We start from the raw sequence: 15,849 nt of genomic DNA on the forward strand, positions 1-15,849 counted from the left end.
TAGTGCATTATATGCCTATGGATTGATCCATAAATGAAGTTACTACATACAATACAGGGGTAGTTTAGATTGTGCACCATATTTCTGGTATTATTAGATCCTATACTTTCCTTACTTCTTGTTATTATGAGTCTATTTTAAGTATTTTCATTTTTTGGATTTATTTGAATCTTTAGGCTTTTGACTATGATTGTATGTAATTTCATGTAGGGATCTTGATGATGAAGTCATTCTTTATGTTTATGGGCATATAATGCACTGGCACTTTCATGTTGGTGAATTTCCAGGTTTTATCGATCAATAGGGCATTTATTCCTCTATCATAATGTCCTTGTTTTTAGTATGCATTATAGCACAATAAAGTTTTTTTTAAGATATTATTTTGTAGTAAAATCTACTTTGTATTCAGATTTTTGTCTTGTTAACAGGATTATTTATTCCTTTTTTTTTTTTGTTCCAAGTTGATTTTTCTGCATCCATCAAGAATTAATTTTATGCCCTTTCATACTGTATTTTAGGTGCAGGTTGGCTGTCAGACAGATGACCTGAGCTCAGCAGAAGAGTTGTGCCGTGCCCCAGTAGTTGTGCGTACAAAGAACGTTATTAGTGAGAAAGTCAAGATATCCTGTATCTGGGGAGGACTCCTGTATGTTATTGTCAAGGGGAAAAGTCAACTAGGAATTGTTCCGGTTACAGTCTATGGAGCAGAACCAGCTCCGACATTTATAAATGGTGAGATGTATTTTTTTCATGTTCTATTTAGAGCTCCCTTTAGAAAGAATATAGACTACAGAGAGGTGCAAAGTCACAGCTGACAGAGAGAGCAGCCTTTTTAGTTTTTATTCTTCAAATAGGTTTCTCAGAGACTAATGCCGACGTCACACGGTACGATATATCGGGCGATATGTCGTCGGGGTCACGTCGTTAGTGACGCACATGTGGCATCGTCAGAGATATCGTTCCGTGTGACACCTCCAAACGTCTGTGAACGAGCAAAAATACTCACCTTATAGTTGCTTGTTGACATGTCGTTCATTTTCAAAATGTCGGTCCTCCTTCTGTTTGCCGGTTGTTCATCGTTCCCGTCGCAGCACTCGTCGCTCCGTGTGACACCTCGGGAACGACGAACACAGCTTAACTGCGTCCCGCTAGCAATGCGGAAGGAAGGAGGTGGGCGGGATGTTACGTCCCGCTCATCTCCGCCCCACCGCTTCTATTGGCCGGCTGCCGTGTGACATCGCTGTGATGCCGAACGTCCCTCCCCCTTCAGGAAGAGGATATTCGCCGCCCACAGCGACGTCGCCCGGGAGGTAAGTGCGTATGACAGGGGTCAACTAATTGCCCATGACGCACAAACCACGGGGGCGGGTACGATCGCTCGTGCGATCTCACAATAGACCGTCCCGTGTGACGCCGGCATAATGCTAACTGGTTGTTTAGGTTGCTCACTTCTCCGCAGGGGTGTATATAGAAATCATGGGGCCCCATAGCAAAAGTCTGAATGGGGCCTCTTATTTAAAAGTTTGGAAAGAGGTGGAATGAGACACCAGGGCCAGCACCAGGTTTTCGTGGTCCCAATACACACTCAGACATGCACATACCATACATAAACATACATACATATACATATTTGAAGACAAATTCACAAAAATACATATAAACAGACAATCAAATGTATCTCAATAAGTTAGAATATCATCAAACTGTTAATTTATTTCAATAATTCAATACAAAAAAGGAAACGCATATATTATATAGAGTCATTACACACAGTGATCTATTTCAAGTGTTTATTTCTGTTAATGTTGATGTTTATGGCTTACAGCCAATGAAAACCCAAAAGTCATTATCTCATAAATTTAGAATAATTACCAAAAAAATCCTGCAAAGGCTTCCTAAGTATTTAAAATGGTTCCTTAAGGCCGCTTTACATACTGCGATATCGTTACCGATATTGCTAGCGTGCGTACCTGCCCCCATCGGTTGTGCGACATGGGCAAATCGCTTTCCTTGGCACACAACATCGCTCAGACCCGTCACACTACTTACCTGCCTAGCGACGTTGCTGTGACCGGTGAACGGCCTCCTTTCTAAATGGCAGTTCGTGCTGCGTCACAGCGACGTCACTAAGCGGGCGCCCAATAAAAGCGGAGGGGCGGAGATGAGCGGGACTTAACATCCCGCCCACCTCCTTCGTTCCGCATTGCCGGCGGCCGTAGGTAAGGGGAGGTTCCTTGTTCCTGCGGTGTCACACATAGCCATGTGTGCTGCCGCAGGAACGACGAACAACATCGTACACGCAGCAGCAACGATAATTGGGAATAGGGGGGCATGTCACCGATTAGCGATTTTGCACGTTTTTGTGACGATGCAAAATCGTTCATAGGTGTCACATGCCACGGCATCGCTAAAGTGGCCGGTTGTGCGTCACAAATTCCGTGACCCCCAACGAGATCGCTTGAGCGATGTCGTAGCATGTAAAGCTTCCTTTAGTCTGGTTTAGTAGGCTACACAATCATGGGGAAGACTGCTGACTGATATGTCCAAAAGGCAGTCATTGACACATTCGACAAGAAGGGTAAGCCAAAAAAGGCCATTGCTAAAGAAGCTGGCTGTTCACAGAGTGCTGTAACCTAACCAACCATATTAATGAAAAGTTGAGTGGAAGGAAAAAGTGTGTAGAAAAAGGTGCACAAGCAACTGTGATAACTGCAGCCTTGATTGGATTGTTAAGAAAATGCCATTCAAAAATTTTGGAGAGATTCACAAAGAGTGGACTGCTCCTGGAGTCAGTGCTTCAAGAGCCACCACACACAGATATATCCAGAACATGGGCTACAAGTGTCGCATTCCTTGTGTCAAGCCACTCATGACGAATAGACATTGCCATAAGCGTCTTATCTGGGCCAAGGAGAAAAAGAACTGGACTGTTGCTCAGTGGTCCAAGTTGTTGTTTTCAGATTAAAGTAAATTTTGCGTTTCGGTTTGAAATCAAGGTCCCACAGTCTTCAGGAAGAGTGGAGAATCCAAAGTCCAAGCTGTTTGAGGTCTAGTGTGAAGTTTCCACAATCAGTAATGGTTTGGGGAGCCATGTAATCTGCTGGTGTAGGTTCATTGTGTTTTATCAAGACCAAAGTCAGTGCAGCCGTCTACCAGGAAATTATAGAGCACTTCATACTTCCCCTGCTGACAAGCTTTTTGAAAATGGAAATTTCATTTTTCAGCAGGACTTTGCACCTGTTCACACTGCCAAAAGTACCAATACCTGGTTTAATAACCACACTATCACTGTGCTTGAATGGCCAGCAAACTCACCTGACCTAAACCCCATAGAGAATATATGGGGTATTGTCAAGAGGAAGATGATAGACACCAGACCCAACAATGCAGACAAGCTGAAGGCAGCTATCAAAGCAACCTAGGCTTCCATAACACCTCAGCAATGCCACAGGCTGATCGCCTCCATACCACGCCGTATTAATGCAGTAAGTTATACAAAAGGAGCCCCGACCAAGTATTTAGTGCATTTCAGTAAGCCAACATTTCTGAGTTTAAAATATTTTTTTCAGTTGGTCTTATATAATATTCTAATTTTCTGAGATAATGACTTTTAGGTTTTCATTGGCTGTAAGCCATACTCATCAATATTAACAGAAATAAACACTTGAAATAGATCATTATGTGTGTAATGACTCTATATAATATATGCATCTCCCTTTTTGTATTGAATTACTGAAATAAATTAACTTTTTGATGATATTCTAATTTATTGAGATGCACTTGTAAATATATACACAGTCATTTACAGTGACATACAGTACATGCAGTTGAAACCAGACGTTTACATACACTATCTAAAAAAGACACATATGCATGTTTTTCTCACTATCTGACATCAAATCGGAATAAACCTTTCCTGTTTTAGGTCAATTAGGAACCAAAATTATTATTATATTATTATATTTGCCACATGCCAGAATAATGAGAGAGAGATAATGTTAAAGGCATTTTTATTACTTTCTGTAAAGTCAAATGTTTACATAAACTAAGAGCCTTTAAACAATATGTGACAGCCCATACGATGATGTCATGTCTGTGTAAGTGTCTGATTGGCAACATTTCAGTTAATTAGAGACACACCTGTAGATGTATTTTAATACACACCTCAAACACACTGCTACTTTGTGTAGCATCATGGGAAAGTGAAAAGAAATCAGCCAAGTTCTCAGGAAGAGAATTGTAGACTTGCACACATCTGGTTCATCATTGGGTGCAATTTCCAGGTAGCTGAAGGTGCTTCGTTCATCTGTAAAAACAATTATATGCATGTACAAACAAGATGGCAATGTCCAGCCATCATACCGCTCAGGAAGGTGACAGGTTCTGTGCACCAGAGATGAACGTGCTTTGGTCAGACATGTGCATATCAGCCACGAACAAAAGCAAAAGACCTTGTGAATATGCTGGCGGAAGCTGGTAAGATTGTGTAATTATCCACAGTGAAACAAATACTGTATAAACATGGGCTGAAATACAACTTTGCCAAGCAGCAGCCATTACTCCAAAAGAAACATAAAAAGGTGGATCAATGTTTGCAGTAGCACATAGGAACAAAGACCTTCGTTTTTGGAGACATGTCCTGTGGTCTGACAAAACTAAAATTGAACTATTAGGCCATAATGACCATCATTTTGTTTGGAGGAAAAAGGGAGCAGCTTTGAAGCCTAAGAACACCATCCCAACTGTGAATCATGGGGTTGGCAGCATCATGTTGTGGGGTTGTTTTGCTACTTGTGCACTTCACAAAATAGATGGCATCATGAGGAAAGTAGATTATGTGGCAATACTGAAGCTACATCTCGAGACATCAGCCAGGAACTTAAAGCTTGGGCGGAAATGGGCCTTCCAAATGGACAATGACCCAAAGCATACTGCCAAACTGATCACAAAGGGGCTTAACCCCTTCACGACCGCGGGCCGTAAAATTACGTCCTATTTTAACGTGACTTAACGACCAGGGACGTAATTTTACGGCCTAAACTTCATTTGATTGCCGTGGCCATAGCAACGGCTTTCAAATGATGTCCCCTGCTGTTTCTTACAGCAGGGGACCTTTGCTTGACCCCAGGGGGGGCGGCATCGCCACCCCCTATCGACGATCGATGTGATTGGCTGTTCAAATCTGAACCGCCAACCACATCGATCGCACTAATTTCGGCAAAAATAATGCCCGAATTAGTGCGATCCTGTGAGATCCAGCTATGAGATGCCGCAGCTGCAGCAGCATATCATAGGTGGACCTCAAACATGCCGCCCCAGCCCCTGCAGCACTGATTGGAGCGATCGTGCTATGACGCGCAATCGCTCCAATCAGTGTGCAGTGGGGCGGTCTGATCTGCCGGTGGCCGCCCTCCCCAGGCCTGTGCTGGCCTGCGAGCCCTCCCCCAACATGGCTGCAGCGTGCAGTGGCTGGTACTTGTGGTACCACGCCACCGCTGCTGCCGCCGCCGCCTCTGATGTCTCCGCCGCTGCAGCTCTAATGGTAAGTATTCCGCTCCCTGCGCGCTCCCGTGAAGGCCCCTGCGCGCTCCCGTGAAGGCCCCTGCCCGTGCCCCCCCCGATCTGCCCCCCTACGCCCCGATCTGCCCCCCTACGCCCCGATCTGCCCCCCTGGCATCCCGATCTGCTACCACCGCTGCTGCTGAGGTCACCGCTGCTGCTGCAAAGTGAGTACTGTGCTCACTTTGCAGCCCGTGCGCGCTCCCGTGGTGCCCCTGCGCGCTGCCGTGATAGCCCCTGCCGTGCCCCCCCCGCGATCTGCTCCCCCCAACCCCCCCCCCCCGACATCCCGATCCGCTCCCCCCGCGATCTGACTGCCTCCCCCATTATTTCTATTCTGCTTCTGCAGCTCCCTCTCCGGTCTCCCCCTCTGCTCTCCCCCCTGCCCCTCTGCTCTCCCCCCCTCCCCCTCTGCTCTCACCCCCCCCCCCTCTGCTCTCACCCCCCCCTCTCCCCCTCTGCTCTCCCCCGACGTCCTCTTACCTGTCTTCACCGGCCTGATCACATCTGCGTCCATCGCTGGGTCCTTCCTGGGCATTCTGCTGATCTGCCTGCTGCTCCTGTAAAGCTGTCCATCTCTCTGCCATCTGTTCCTCTGCAGCTCTTCTGGTCAGTGATCCTCCTGCTAGTCCTCTGGGTACTGTGAGTATAACTTTTTTTTTTTTTCCGTATCCCCTGTCAATTTTTACACCTCATCCGTCCGTGCGTCCCGCCAAGCGCTGATCAGGGATGCAGATAACGGATCGGCATCCCTGCTCAATTTTTGGCGTGACTTTTTTTTCCGTATCCCCGACGCTTTTTGTATCGCATCCGTCCGTGCGTCCCGCCAAGCGCTGATCAGGGATGCAGATAACGGATCGGCATCCATGGTCAATTTTTGGCGTGACTTTTTTTTCCGTATTCACGACGCTTTTTGTATCGCATCCGTCCGTGCGTCCCGCCAAGCGCTGATCAGGGATGCAGATAACGGATCGGCATCCATGGTCAATTTTTGGCGTGACTTTTTTTTCCGTATTCACGACGCTTTTTGTATCGCATCGGTCCGTGCGTCCCGCCGAGCGCTGATCAGGGATGCAGATAACGGATCGGCATCCATGGTCAATTTTTGGCGTGACTTTTTTTTCCGTATCTCCGACGCTTTTTGTATCGCATCCGTCCGTGCGTCCCGCCAAGCGCTGATCAGGGATGCACATAACGGATCGGCATCCATGGTCAATTTTTGGCGTGACTTTTTTCCGTATTCACGACGCTTTTTGTATCGCATCCGTCCGTGCGTCCCGCCAAGCGCTGATCAGGGATGCACATAACGGATCGGCATCCCTGCTCAATTTTTGGCGTGACTTTTTTCCGTATTTGCGACGCTTTTTGTATCGCATCCGTCCGTGCGTCCCGCCAAGCGCTGATCAGGGATGCACATAACGTATCTGCATCCATGGTCAATTTTTGGCGTGACTTTTTTTTTTACGTATCCCCGACGCTTTTTTTTATCGCATCCGACCGTGCGTCCTGCAGCGGCCGATCAGTGCACTGCGTCTGTGCGTTTGAAAAGTCAAATGGCGCTCCTTCTCTTCTGAGCCCCGCCATGCGCTCAAACAATTACTTTCCACCACATATGAGGTATCTGCGTACTCAGGAGAAATTGCACAATACGTTTTATGGTGCATTTTTTCCTGATAGCCTTGTGAAAAAAAAAGCTACCTAGTTGAAGCAACCGTTTTCTGGTAAAAAAAAATAATTTTCTTTTCACGGCTCAACGCTATAAACTTCTGTGAAGCCCCCAGGTGTTCAAAGTGCTCACCAAACATCTAGAAAAATTATTTGAGGGCTCTAGTTTCCAAAATGGTGTCACTTGTGGGGGAGCTCCACTGTTTAGGCACCATAGGGGGTCTCCAAACGTGACATGGCGTCCGCTAATGATTCCAACCAATTTTGCTGTCAAATGGCGCTCCTTCTCTTCTGAGCCCCGCCATGCGCCCAAACAATTACTTTCCAGCACATATGAGGTATCTGCGTACTCAGGAGAAAATGCACAATACATTTTATGGTGCATTTTTTCCTGTTACCCTTGTGAAAAAAAAAGCTACCTAGTTGAAGCAACCGTTTTGTGGTAAAAAAAAATTTTTTTCTTTTCACGGCTCAACGCTATAAACTTTTGTGAAGCCCCCAGGTGTTCAAAGTGCTCACCAAACATCTAGAAAAATTATTTGAGGCCTCTAGTTTCCAAAATGGGGTCACTTGTGGGGGAGCTCCATTGTTTAGGCACCTCAGGGGGTCTTCAAACCCGACATGGCGTCCGCTAACAGGTGCAGCTAATTTTGCACTCAAAAATTCAAATGGCGCTCCTTGTCTTCCGAGCACTGCTGTGTGTCCAAACATTTGATTTCCACCACATATGAGGTATCTGCGTACTCAGGAGAAAATGCACAATACATTTTATGGTGCATTTTTTCCTGTTACCCTTGTGAAAAAAAAGCTACCTAGTTGAAGCAACCGTTTTGTGGTAAAAAATTTTTTTTTTCTTTTCACGGCTCAACGCTATAAACTTTTGTGAAGCCCCCAGGGGTTCAAAGTGCTCACCAAACATCTAGAAAAATTATTTGAGGCCTCTAGTTTCCAAAATGGGGTCACTTGTGGGGGAGCTCCATTGTTTAGGCACCTCAGGGGGTCTTCAAACCCGACATGGCGTCCGCTAATGAGTGCAGCTAATTTTGCGTTCAAAAATTCAAATGGCGCTCCTTCCCTTCCGAGCTCTGCCGTGCGCCCAAACAATTGATTTTTACCACATATGGGGTATCAGCGTACTCAGGAGAAAATGCATAATAAATTGTAGGGTGCACTTTCTCTTTTCTCCCTTGTAAAAATGAAAATTTTATGGCTAAAGTAACATTTTTGTGTTAAAAAGTAAAATTTTCATTTTTTCCTTCCACATTGCTTTGGTTCCTGTGAAGCACCTAAAGGGTTAATAATCTTATTGGATGTGGTTTTGAGCAGTGTGAGGGGTGTAGTTTTTAGAATGGGGTCACTTTTGGGTATTTTCTGTCACCTCGGCCTCTCAAAGTCACTTCAAATGTGATGTGGTCCCTAAAAAAATTATTTTGTAAATTTTGTTGGAAAAATGAGAATTTGCTGATGACCTTTGACCCCTTCTAACTTCCTAACGGAAAAAAAATTTGTTTCGAAAATTGTGCTGATGTAAAGTAGACAAGTGGGAAATGTTATTTAGTAACTATTTTGTGTGACATATCTCTCAGATTTATGGGCATAAATTTTCAAAGTTTGAAATTTGCGAAATTTTCAAAATTTTCGCCAAATTTCCTAAATTTTCACAAATAAACGCAAAAAATATCGGCCTAAATTTACCACTGACATGAAGTACAATATGTCACGAAAAAACAATCTCAGAATCGCCAGGATCCGTTGAAGCGTTCCAGAGTTATAACCTGTCAAAGTGACACTGGTCAGAATTGCAAAAAATGGCCCGGTCATTAGGGTGTTTTAGTGGCCGGGGGTGAAGGGGTTAAGGAACATGTTTTGTAGTGGCCATCACAAAGCCCTGATCTCAGTCCTATTGAAAATTTATGGGGAAAGCTGAAAAGGCAGATGCGAGCTAGGCAATCTATAAACATGGCTTAGTTATACAAGTTCTGTGAGGAGGAAGGGGCCCAAATTCCTACCCTCTATTGTGAGAAGCTTGTGGAAGGCTATCTAAAACCTTTGACTTAAGTCATGCAGTTAAGGACAATGGTACCAATGAAATGTATGTAAACCTTTGACTTTGCAGAAACTAATAAAAATGCCTTAAAACATTCTATTTCATTATTCTGGCATTTGGCAAATATAAATAACTAGCTGTAGTACCCGGGATAGTAACTATCTCTCTCTCCCAGTCTCTGTCTGTGTGTTGCTGTCTGTCTGTCTCTCTGTCTGTGTCTTTCTTTGTCTGTCTGTGTCTATGTCTCTGTCTGTCTGTTTCTATCTCTCTGTCTGTATTTGTATCAGTCTGTCTGTCTCCATCTCTGTGTCTGTCTGTCTCTCTCTTTCCCCGTCTGTCTCTTTCCCCGTCTGTCTTTGTCTGTCTCTTTCCCGGGGCTGTCTCTTTCCCGGGCTGTCTTTCTTGGGCTGTCTCTTTCCCTGGCTGTCTCTTTCCCTGGCTGTCTCTTTCCCTGGCTGTCTCTTTGCCCGGTTGTCTCTTTGCCCGGTTGTCTCTTTGCCCAGTTGTCTCTTTGCCCATCTCTCTCTACAGGGCTGTCTCTTTCCCCGTCTGTCTCTTTCCCCGTCTGTCTCTTTCCCCGTCTGTCTCTTTCCCCGTCTGTCTCTTTCCCCGTCTGTCTCTTTCCCCGTCTGTCTCTTTCCCCGTCTGTCTCTTTCCCCGTCTGTCTCTTTCCCCGTCTGTCTCTTTCCCCGTCTGTCTCTTTCCCCGTCTGTCTCTTTCCCCGTCTGTCTCTTTCCCCGTCTGCCTCTTTCCCCGTCTGCCTCTTTCCCCGTCTGCCTCTTTCCCCGTCTGTCTCTTTCGCCATCTGTCTCTGTCTATCTCTGTCTGTCTGTCTGTCTCTGTCTGCCTTTTTCTGTCTCTGTCTCTCCACCGACATCATATTACCTCACACATAAGCTTCTTATACTAACAGTTTATTTTGTTCCTATAGCAACCACAGTTGCCATTAATAGCCTGTAGCTCCCACCTCCATTCAGTTTAATGGAGGTATGATTTTGGAGAGTAACTGTAAAGCGCGGGGTTAAACTTTCCAGCCAAAACATAGTCTATGATGTTCCCTGAGTCACATGGAGTGTCTGTGCAAAATTTCATGATTGTAAATGCGACTGTGCAAATTCCTTTAGCGGACATACACACACACACACACACACACACACACACATACATACATACATACATACATACATACATACATACATACATACACTAAGCTTTATACATTAGATTTTGGTTCCTAATTGAGCTAAAATGGGAAAGGTTTATCCTGATTTCATGTTAGATAGTGAGAAAAACATGCAGATGTGTCTTTTTAGATAGTGTATGTAACCTTCTCATTTCAACTGTAGATATAGTCATCATACATGCACACACAGACACATTACAAATATTTTTAATATGGGGAAGTGAGCAGCAAGCCTCGCTCACCTACCCTGCTACTGTGGGGGCAAACACTCTACTGGGAGGCATTTATGTTACTGGGTGGCATACACGTTACTGGGGTAGAGGGCATACACATTTCTGAGGGCCATACATGTTACTGGGTGGCATACACATTACTGGGAGGCATACACAATACTGGGGTAGGTAGCATACACGTTACTGGGGGCTTACACGTTACTGGGAACATACACATTACTGGTTGGTATACATGTTACTGAGGGGCATACATGTAACTAGGTGACATACATGTTACTGGGGGGCATATACATTACTGGGGGAGCAAACCTGTTACTGGAGGCATACATGTTACTGTGGGGGCATACACATTACTGGGATCATACATGTTATTGGGGGAACACATGTTACTGAGAGGCATACATATTAATGGGGGCATACACGTTATTGGGGGGGCATACATTTTACTGAGGGGCATACAAGTTACTGGGGGAGCATACATGTTACTGGGGGCATTCACATTACTGGGAGTATACATGTTACTGGGGGTATAAATGTTATTGGGGGCACACATGTTACTGAGGGGCATACATATTATTGGGGGTATACACATTATTGGGGGCATACATGTTACTGAGGGGCATACATGTTACTGGGGGAGCATATGTGGCGCCCCTGAAGCTTCAGTCGCCACAGAGTATTGAACCTGATTGAAGGTGTAGTGCTAAACCTGGATCCAGAGGAGGTCGATACCGGTTTCACCACTTACACACTCAAATACACACCAGGTTGCCCTCCCCAATGGGGAGCGGGCTAGGGTAGGGTCTTAAGGTTGCCTTCAAACATTGACGGCACCACCCACTAGTGACAGGAACCCAGGGAGGGGCATCTGTGGCGCCCCAGCGGCTTCAGGCACCACAGGGTACTGCACCTCCATTATGGTGCGAGACCTAATAATCCCTCCACCGAGTATAGGCATATAACCCGTGGAGAGAAAAAGTGACCAAAAAAATAAGATATAAAATTTATTTTATTGAAAATATAACAACAATACAGTGATAAATAAAAAGGCAGGGGAATTCCCAGATAGTGGCAACAGAAACAAATCCAAGATGTCAGTACATATACAGAACTTCACATATTACCATATAACATACATTTAAGAGGAAAGTGCAAAAAGTGCTGTGCAAAGATGCAAAAGTGTAAAAAATGTATATTAAAGGTAGAAGTTGGAAGAGTAGTAAGCTGTGTTAAAAAATATATGAACGTATCTACAAGGTGAATATGTAAGTAGGGGGGGGAGGAATAACCGTGCATCACCAGGTGGGGCTGTCCGCTGGTAATAGCAGGGCAATCACTGGATAAATATACTTCTTTATGTAGTTCTCTGTGGTCCAAGTGGTCGGACCCATAGGCTGACACACACCGGACTTGACCTTTTACGGATCCGGGATCAGCTGGAGCCCATCGTGGCAGAGACCGGTACTCTGAGGCAGCGCCTGAACTATCAGTGAGTAGAAGAACTGGAACCGCAGCCCCTGTCTCTGTCTCTCCTTTACTGGCACCAACACCCAGCGCTGCGGCACCAACGGGGACTACCACCACCCCGTCCGTCCTCCATCATCCTCCCCGGGTTAACCCCGCTCCACCTTTGGGGAGCGACACCATCCCGGCTGCGCCCTTCACCATCAGCCCTGGAGAACAGCACCCGCAGCGGTGGCCCGTACCTGGCCGCATACCACAGGTGGCTGTCGTGAATACATTTTCCAGTTTGGGGCTGCCTCTTGTGGTCAGTGCTGGCGGTGCAGTTGATTTGTGGAATGAAAGCCACACACCTGTGGAGGACTAGCAATCAGGTCTTTCAGATTGGACTATATTACTGAGTAGTTATCTCCTGTTACTTGCCAGTGCTCAATGGATATCCTGTGTGTTAAGGACATTCTGAAACCAGCCCTGCTCTCTACCAGAACTCCTCTGAGATAAGCTGGTCTTTGTACCTCTGCTTATTGTTTCTACTTTCTTGTTGTTTTTTCTGTTTTGATACTAATGCTTGATTCCTATTTTGTCTGTGTGGAGTTCTTGGTGGGATTGGATCATTCCCTCCTGGGAGTGTCTGTATACTTTGCTCCATGATTCTGCAATGTATTGTGTTTTGTCATGCTTGGTATTAATTCAGTCCCTCATCTATATTAGTGTTTTTTGATCCCAGTAACATCAAAGTGCTGATATAGTGGGGGAAAGGCCGTGTGGTCTCAGGGTTTTTCCATATCAGGCGTGCTGGTATTCATTAATGTTTTTACGGCTGCAGACAGTGCTCCTTCCTATCCTTTCCTATAAAGATAGTTTGGGCCTCACCTTTGCTGAATCTGTTTTCTAGCCTTGTATTTTGTTTTCTTATATCACCGTAGTCTTTACATGTGGGGGGTATTTATATCTTTGGTGATTGCTCTGAGGCAGATTAGCTTTTCCTATATCTCTATCTGTAAGAATATTTAGTTCTCCAGCTGTGTCGACATGATTTGGTCATCGTGGGCTCGTCCCACGGCTACTTCTAGTTGTGAGTCAGGATTAGGTCTTCAGTCCGTTAAGGTTCCAGCCACTATGGTTACTTTTTGAGTTTCCGCATTTTGTCATCCTCCTCGGTCCTTGAATCATAACAGGTGGCGTCACGATCATAAAAGACTTTCCTAACCGTCACTACCACCCCCATCCTCCATCCTGCCTCCCGTCCACCACCTTCCCTCCCCTCCTCTACGTCTCGGGGTCACAAAACCCAGCCAGGCCAGCCCGTTATGAGGCAGAGGATCTGCATCCCCGGCCCAGTGACGTGTCAGGTGAAAACCCCCCTGGGTGTTACACATCCACCAAGGGGGAATGAGGAGCTAAACAAAACAACAGTTAGAGAGAGTTCTCCAGCAGGAAAGGAAAGGAGGAGACGTGTCTTACCAGTGCTCTGGTGGGACACAGAAGTTCATGCGGTTGCCGATGGGAGAGCTTCTTTGCTTCCTCGGAACCTACGCCATGCAGGGTGCAGGACCGTAGGGAAGATCATTCTCCAAGTTGGTTTTCCAGAATCTGCTGGGACGGGGAGGTTGCAAGCTTGCCTGGCCACACAGAGCCTGAAAGCACAGTACCGGATTGGATCCGGGGCCTTGGACACAGCCGCGGCACCTGCAAACATGGACAAGAGTACTACTCAAGATGGACTGGAGTCCCCAAGTAGCTTTAAGCCATGGGGATCCAACACACATGGCGCTAGGAGGAAGAGACCCACCGAGCACCACACCGGACTGACCTCCGAAGGAATCCTGGTTCGACGGGGCCCATCATAGCGAGTAGAGATGAGCAATGTTCGAGGTTCGAGCTTCGCCAATTTCATGTTCAAGTGATTTTGGTGGGTGTTCGAGATTGAACTCGAGCTTTTTGCTAAAAGCTCGACAGTTTGAGTTACGTTCGAGAATGGTTCGAGCACCAAAAACGTGGCTTTTCACAGTAAAGCTATGCGCACATGTTGCTATCTGAATGCGTCCTGCGTCCCCAGCACAATCCCTCTCCCTTTCCTACTCACCAATCACGGGCATCTCGCTCCACATCTGTCACAAATCTGCTGCGATTTTTCCTCTTTAGAAAATGGCTGCCGCTTCATTAGTCAATTAGTTATTCCGTGCTTTCCCCACCCACCGGCGCTTATGATTGGTTGCAGTCAGACACGTCCCCAAGCTGAATGACAGCTGTCTCACTGCAACCAACCACAGCCGCCGGCGGGCGGGTCTATATCGTGCTGTAAAATAAATAAATAAATAAAAAAATGCGGTTTCCCCCATATTTGATACCAGCCAGGATAAAGCCACACGGCTGGAGGCTGGTATTGTCAGGATGGAGAGCACCACGTTATCGGGAGCCCACAACCCTAACAATATCACCCAGCAGTCGCCCGGAATAGCCGCATCCATTAGGAGCGACAGTCCCGGGGGACTCCACCCAGCTCATCCCGATTTGCCCTGGTGCGGTGGCAATCGAGGTAATAATAAATTTAATCATGCCAGGCGTCTCCCCGAGATACCTTTCATGATTAAACTGAAAGTTAAAGTAAAGAAACACACACCACGAAAAATCCTTTATTTGGAATAAAAGACAAAAAACACCCTGGTTCACCCCTTTATTATATAGGTATATACAGTTAGGTCCAGAAATATTTGGACAGTGACACAAGTTTTGTTATTTTAGCTGTTTACAAAAACATGTTCAGAAATACAACTATATATATAATATGGGCTGAAAGTGCACACTCCCAGCTGCAATATGAGAGTTTTCACATCCAAATCGGAGAAAGGGTTTAGGAATCGTAGCTCTGTAATGCATAGCTTCCTCTTTTTCAAGGGACCAAAAGAAATTGGACAAGGGACTCTAAGGGCTGCAATTAACTCTGAAGGCGTCTCCCTCGTTAACCTGTAATCAATGAAGTAGTTAAAAGGTCTGGGGTTGATTACAGGTGTGTGGTTTTGCATTTGGAAGCTGTTGCTGTGACCAGACAACATGCGGTCTAAGGAACTCTCAATTGAGGTGAAGCAGAACATCCTGAGGCTGAAAAAAAAGAAAAAATCCATCAGAGAGATAGCAGACATGCTTGGAGTAGCAAAATCAACAGTCGGGTACATTCTGAGAAAAAAGGAATTGACTGGTGAGCTTGGGAACTCAAAAAGGCCTGGGCGTCCACGGATGACAACAGTGGTGGATGATCGCCGCATACTTTCTTTGGTGAAGAAGAACCCGTTCACAACATCAACTGAAGTCCAGAACACTCTCAGTGAGGTAGGTGTATCTGTCTCTAAGTCAACAGTAAAGAGAAGACTCCATGAAAGTAAATACAAAGGGTTCACATCTAGATGGAAACCATTCATCAATTCCAAAAATAGACAGGCCAGAGTTAAATTTGCTGAAAAACACCTCATGAAGACAGCTCAGTTCTGGAAAAGTATTCTATGGACAGATGAGACAAAGATCAACCTGTACCAGAATGATGGGAAGAAAAAAGTTTGGAGAAGAAAGGGAACGGCACATGATCCAAGGCACACCACATCCTCTGTAAAACATGGTGGAGGCAACGTGATGGCATGGGCATGCATGGCTTTCAATGGCACTGGGTCACTTGTGTTTATTGTTGACATAACAGCAGACAAGAG

General features: G+C 45.7%; 1 protein-coding gene across 2 annotated transcripts in view; it reads left to right on the plus strand.

Annotated features, from left to right (window-relative positions):
- Positions 1–15,849, plus strand: part of LOC142303759 (TRPM8 channel-associated factor homolog) — a 145,447-nt gene that overhangs the window by 62,126 nt on the left and 67,472 nt on the right. For both annotated transcript variants that reach the window (XM_075345451.1, XM_075345453.1), the window contains exon 5: positions 519–732. In XM_075345451.1, coding sequence (XP_075201566.1) covers positions 519–732 — 214 coding nt within the window. The remainder of the gene's footprint in view (positions 1–518; positions 733–15,849) is intronic.

This window comes from Anomaloglossus baeobatrachus, chromosome 4, assembly GCF_048569485.1.
Source record: "Anomaloglossus baeobatrachus isolate aAnoBae1 chromosome 4, aAnoBae1.hap1, whole genome shotgun sequence".
Taxonomy (NCBI): domain Eukaryota; kingdom Metazoa; phylum Chordata; class Amphibia; order Anura; family Aromobatidae; genus Anomaloglossus; species Anomaloglossus baeobatrachus.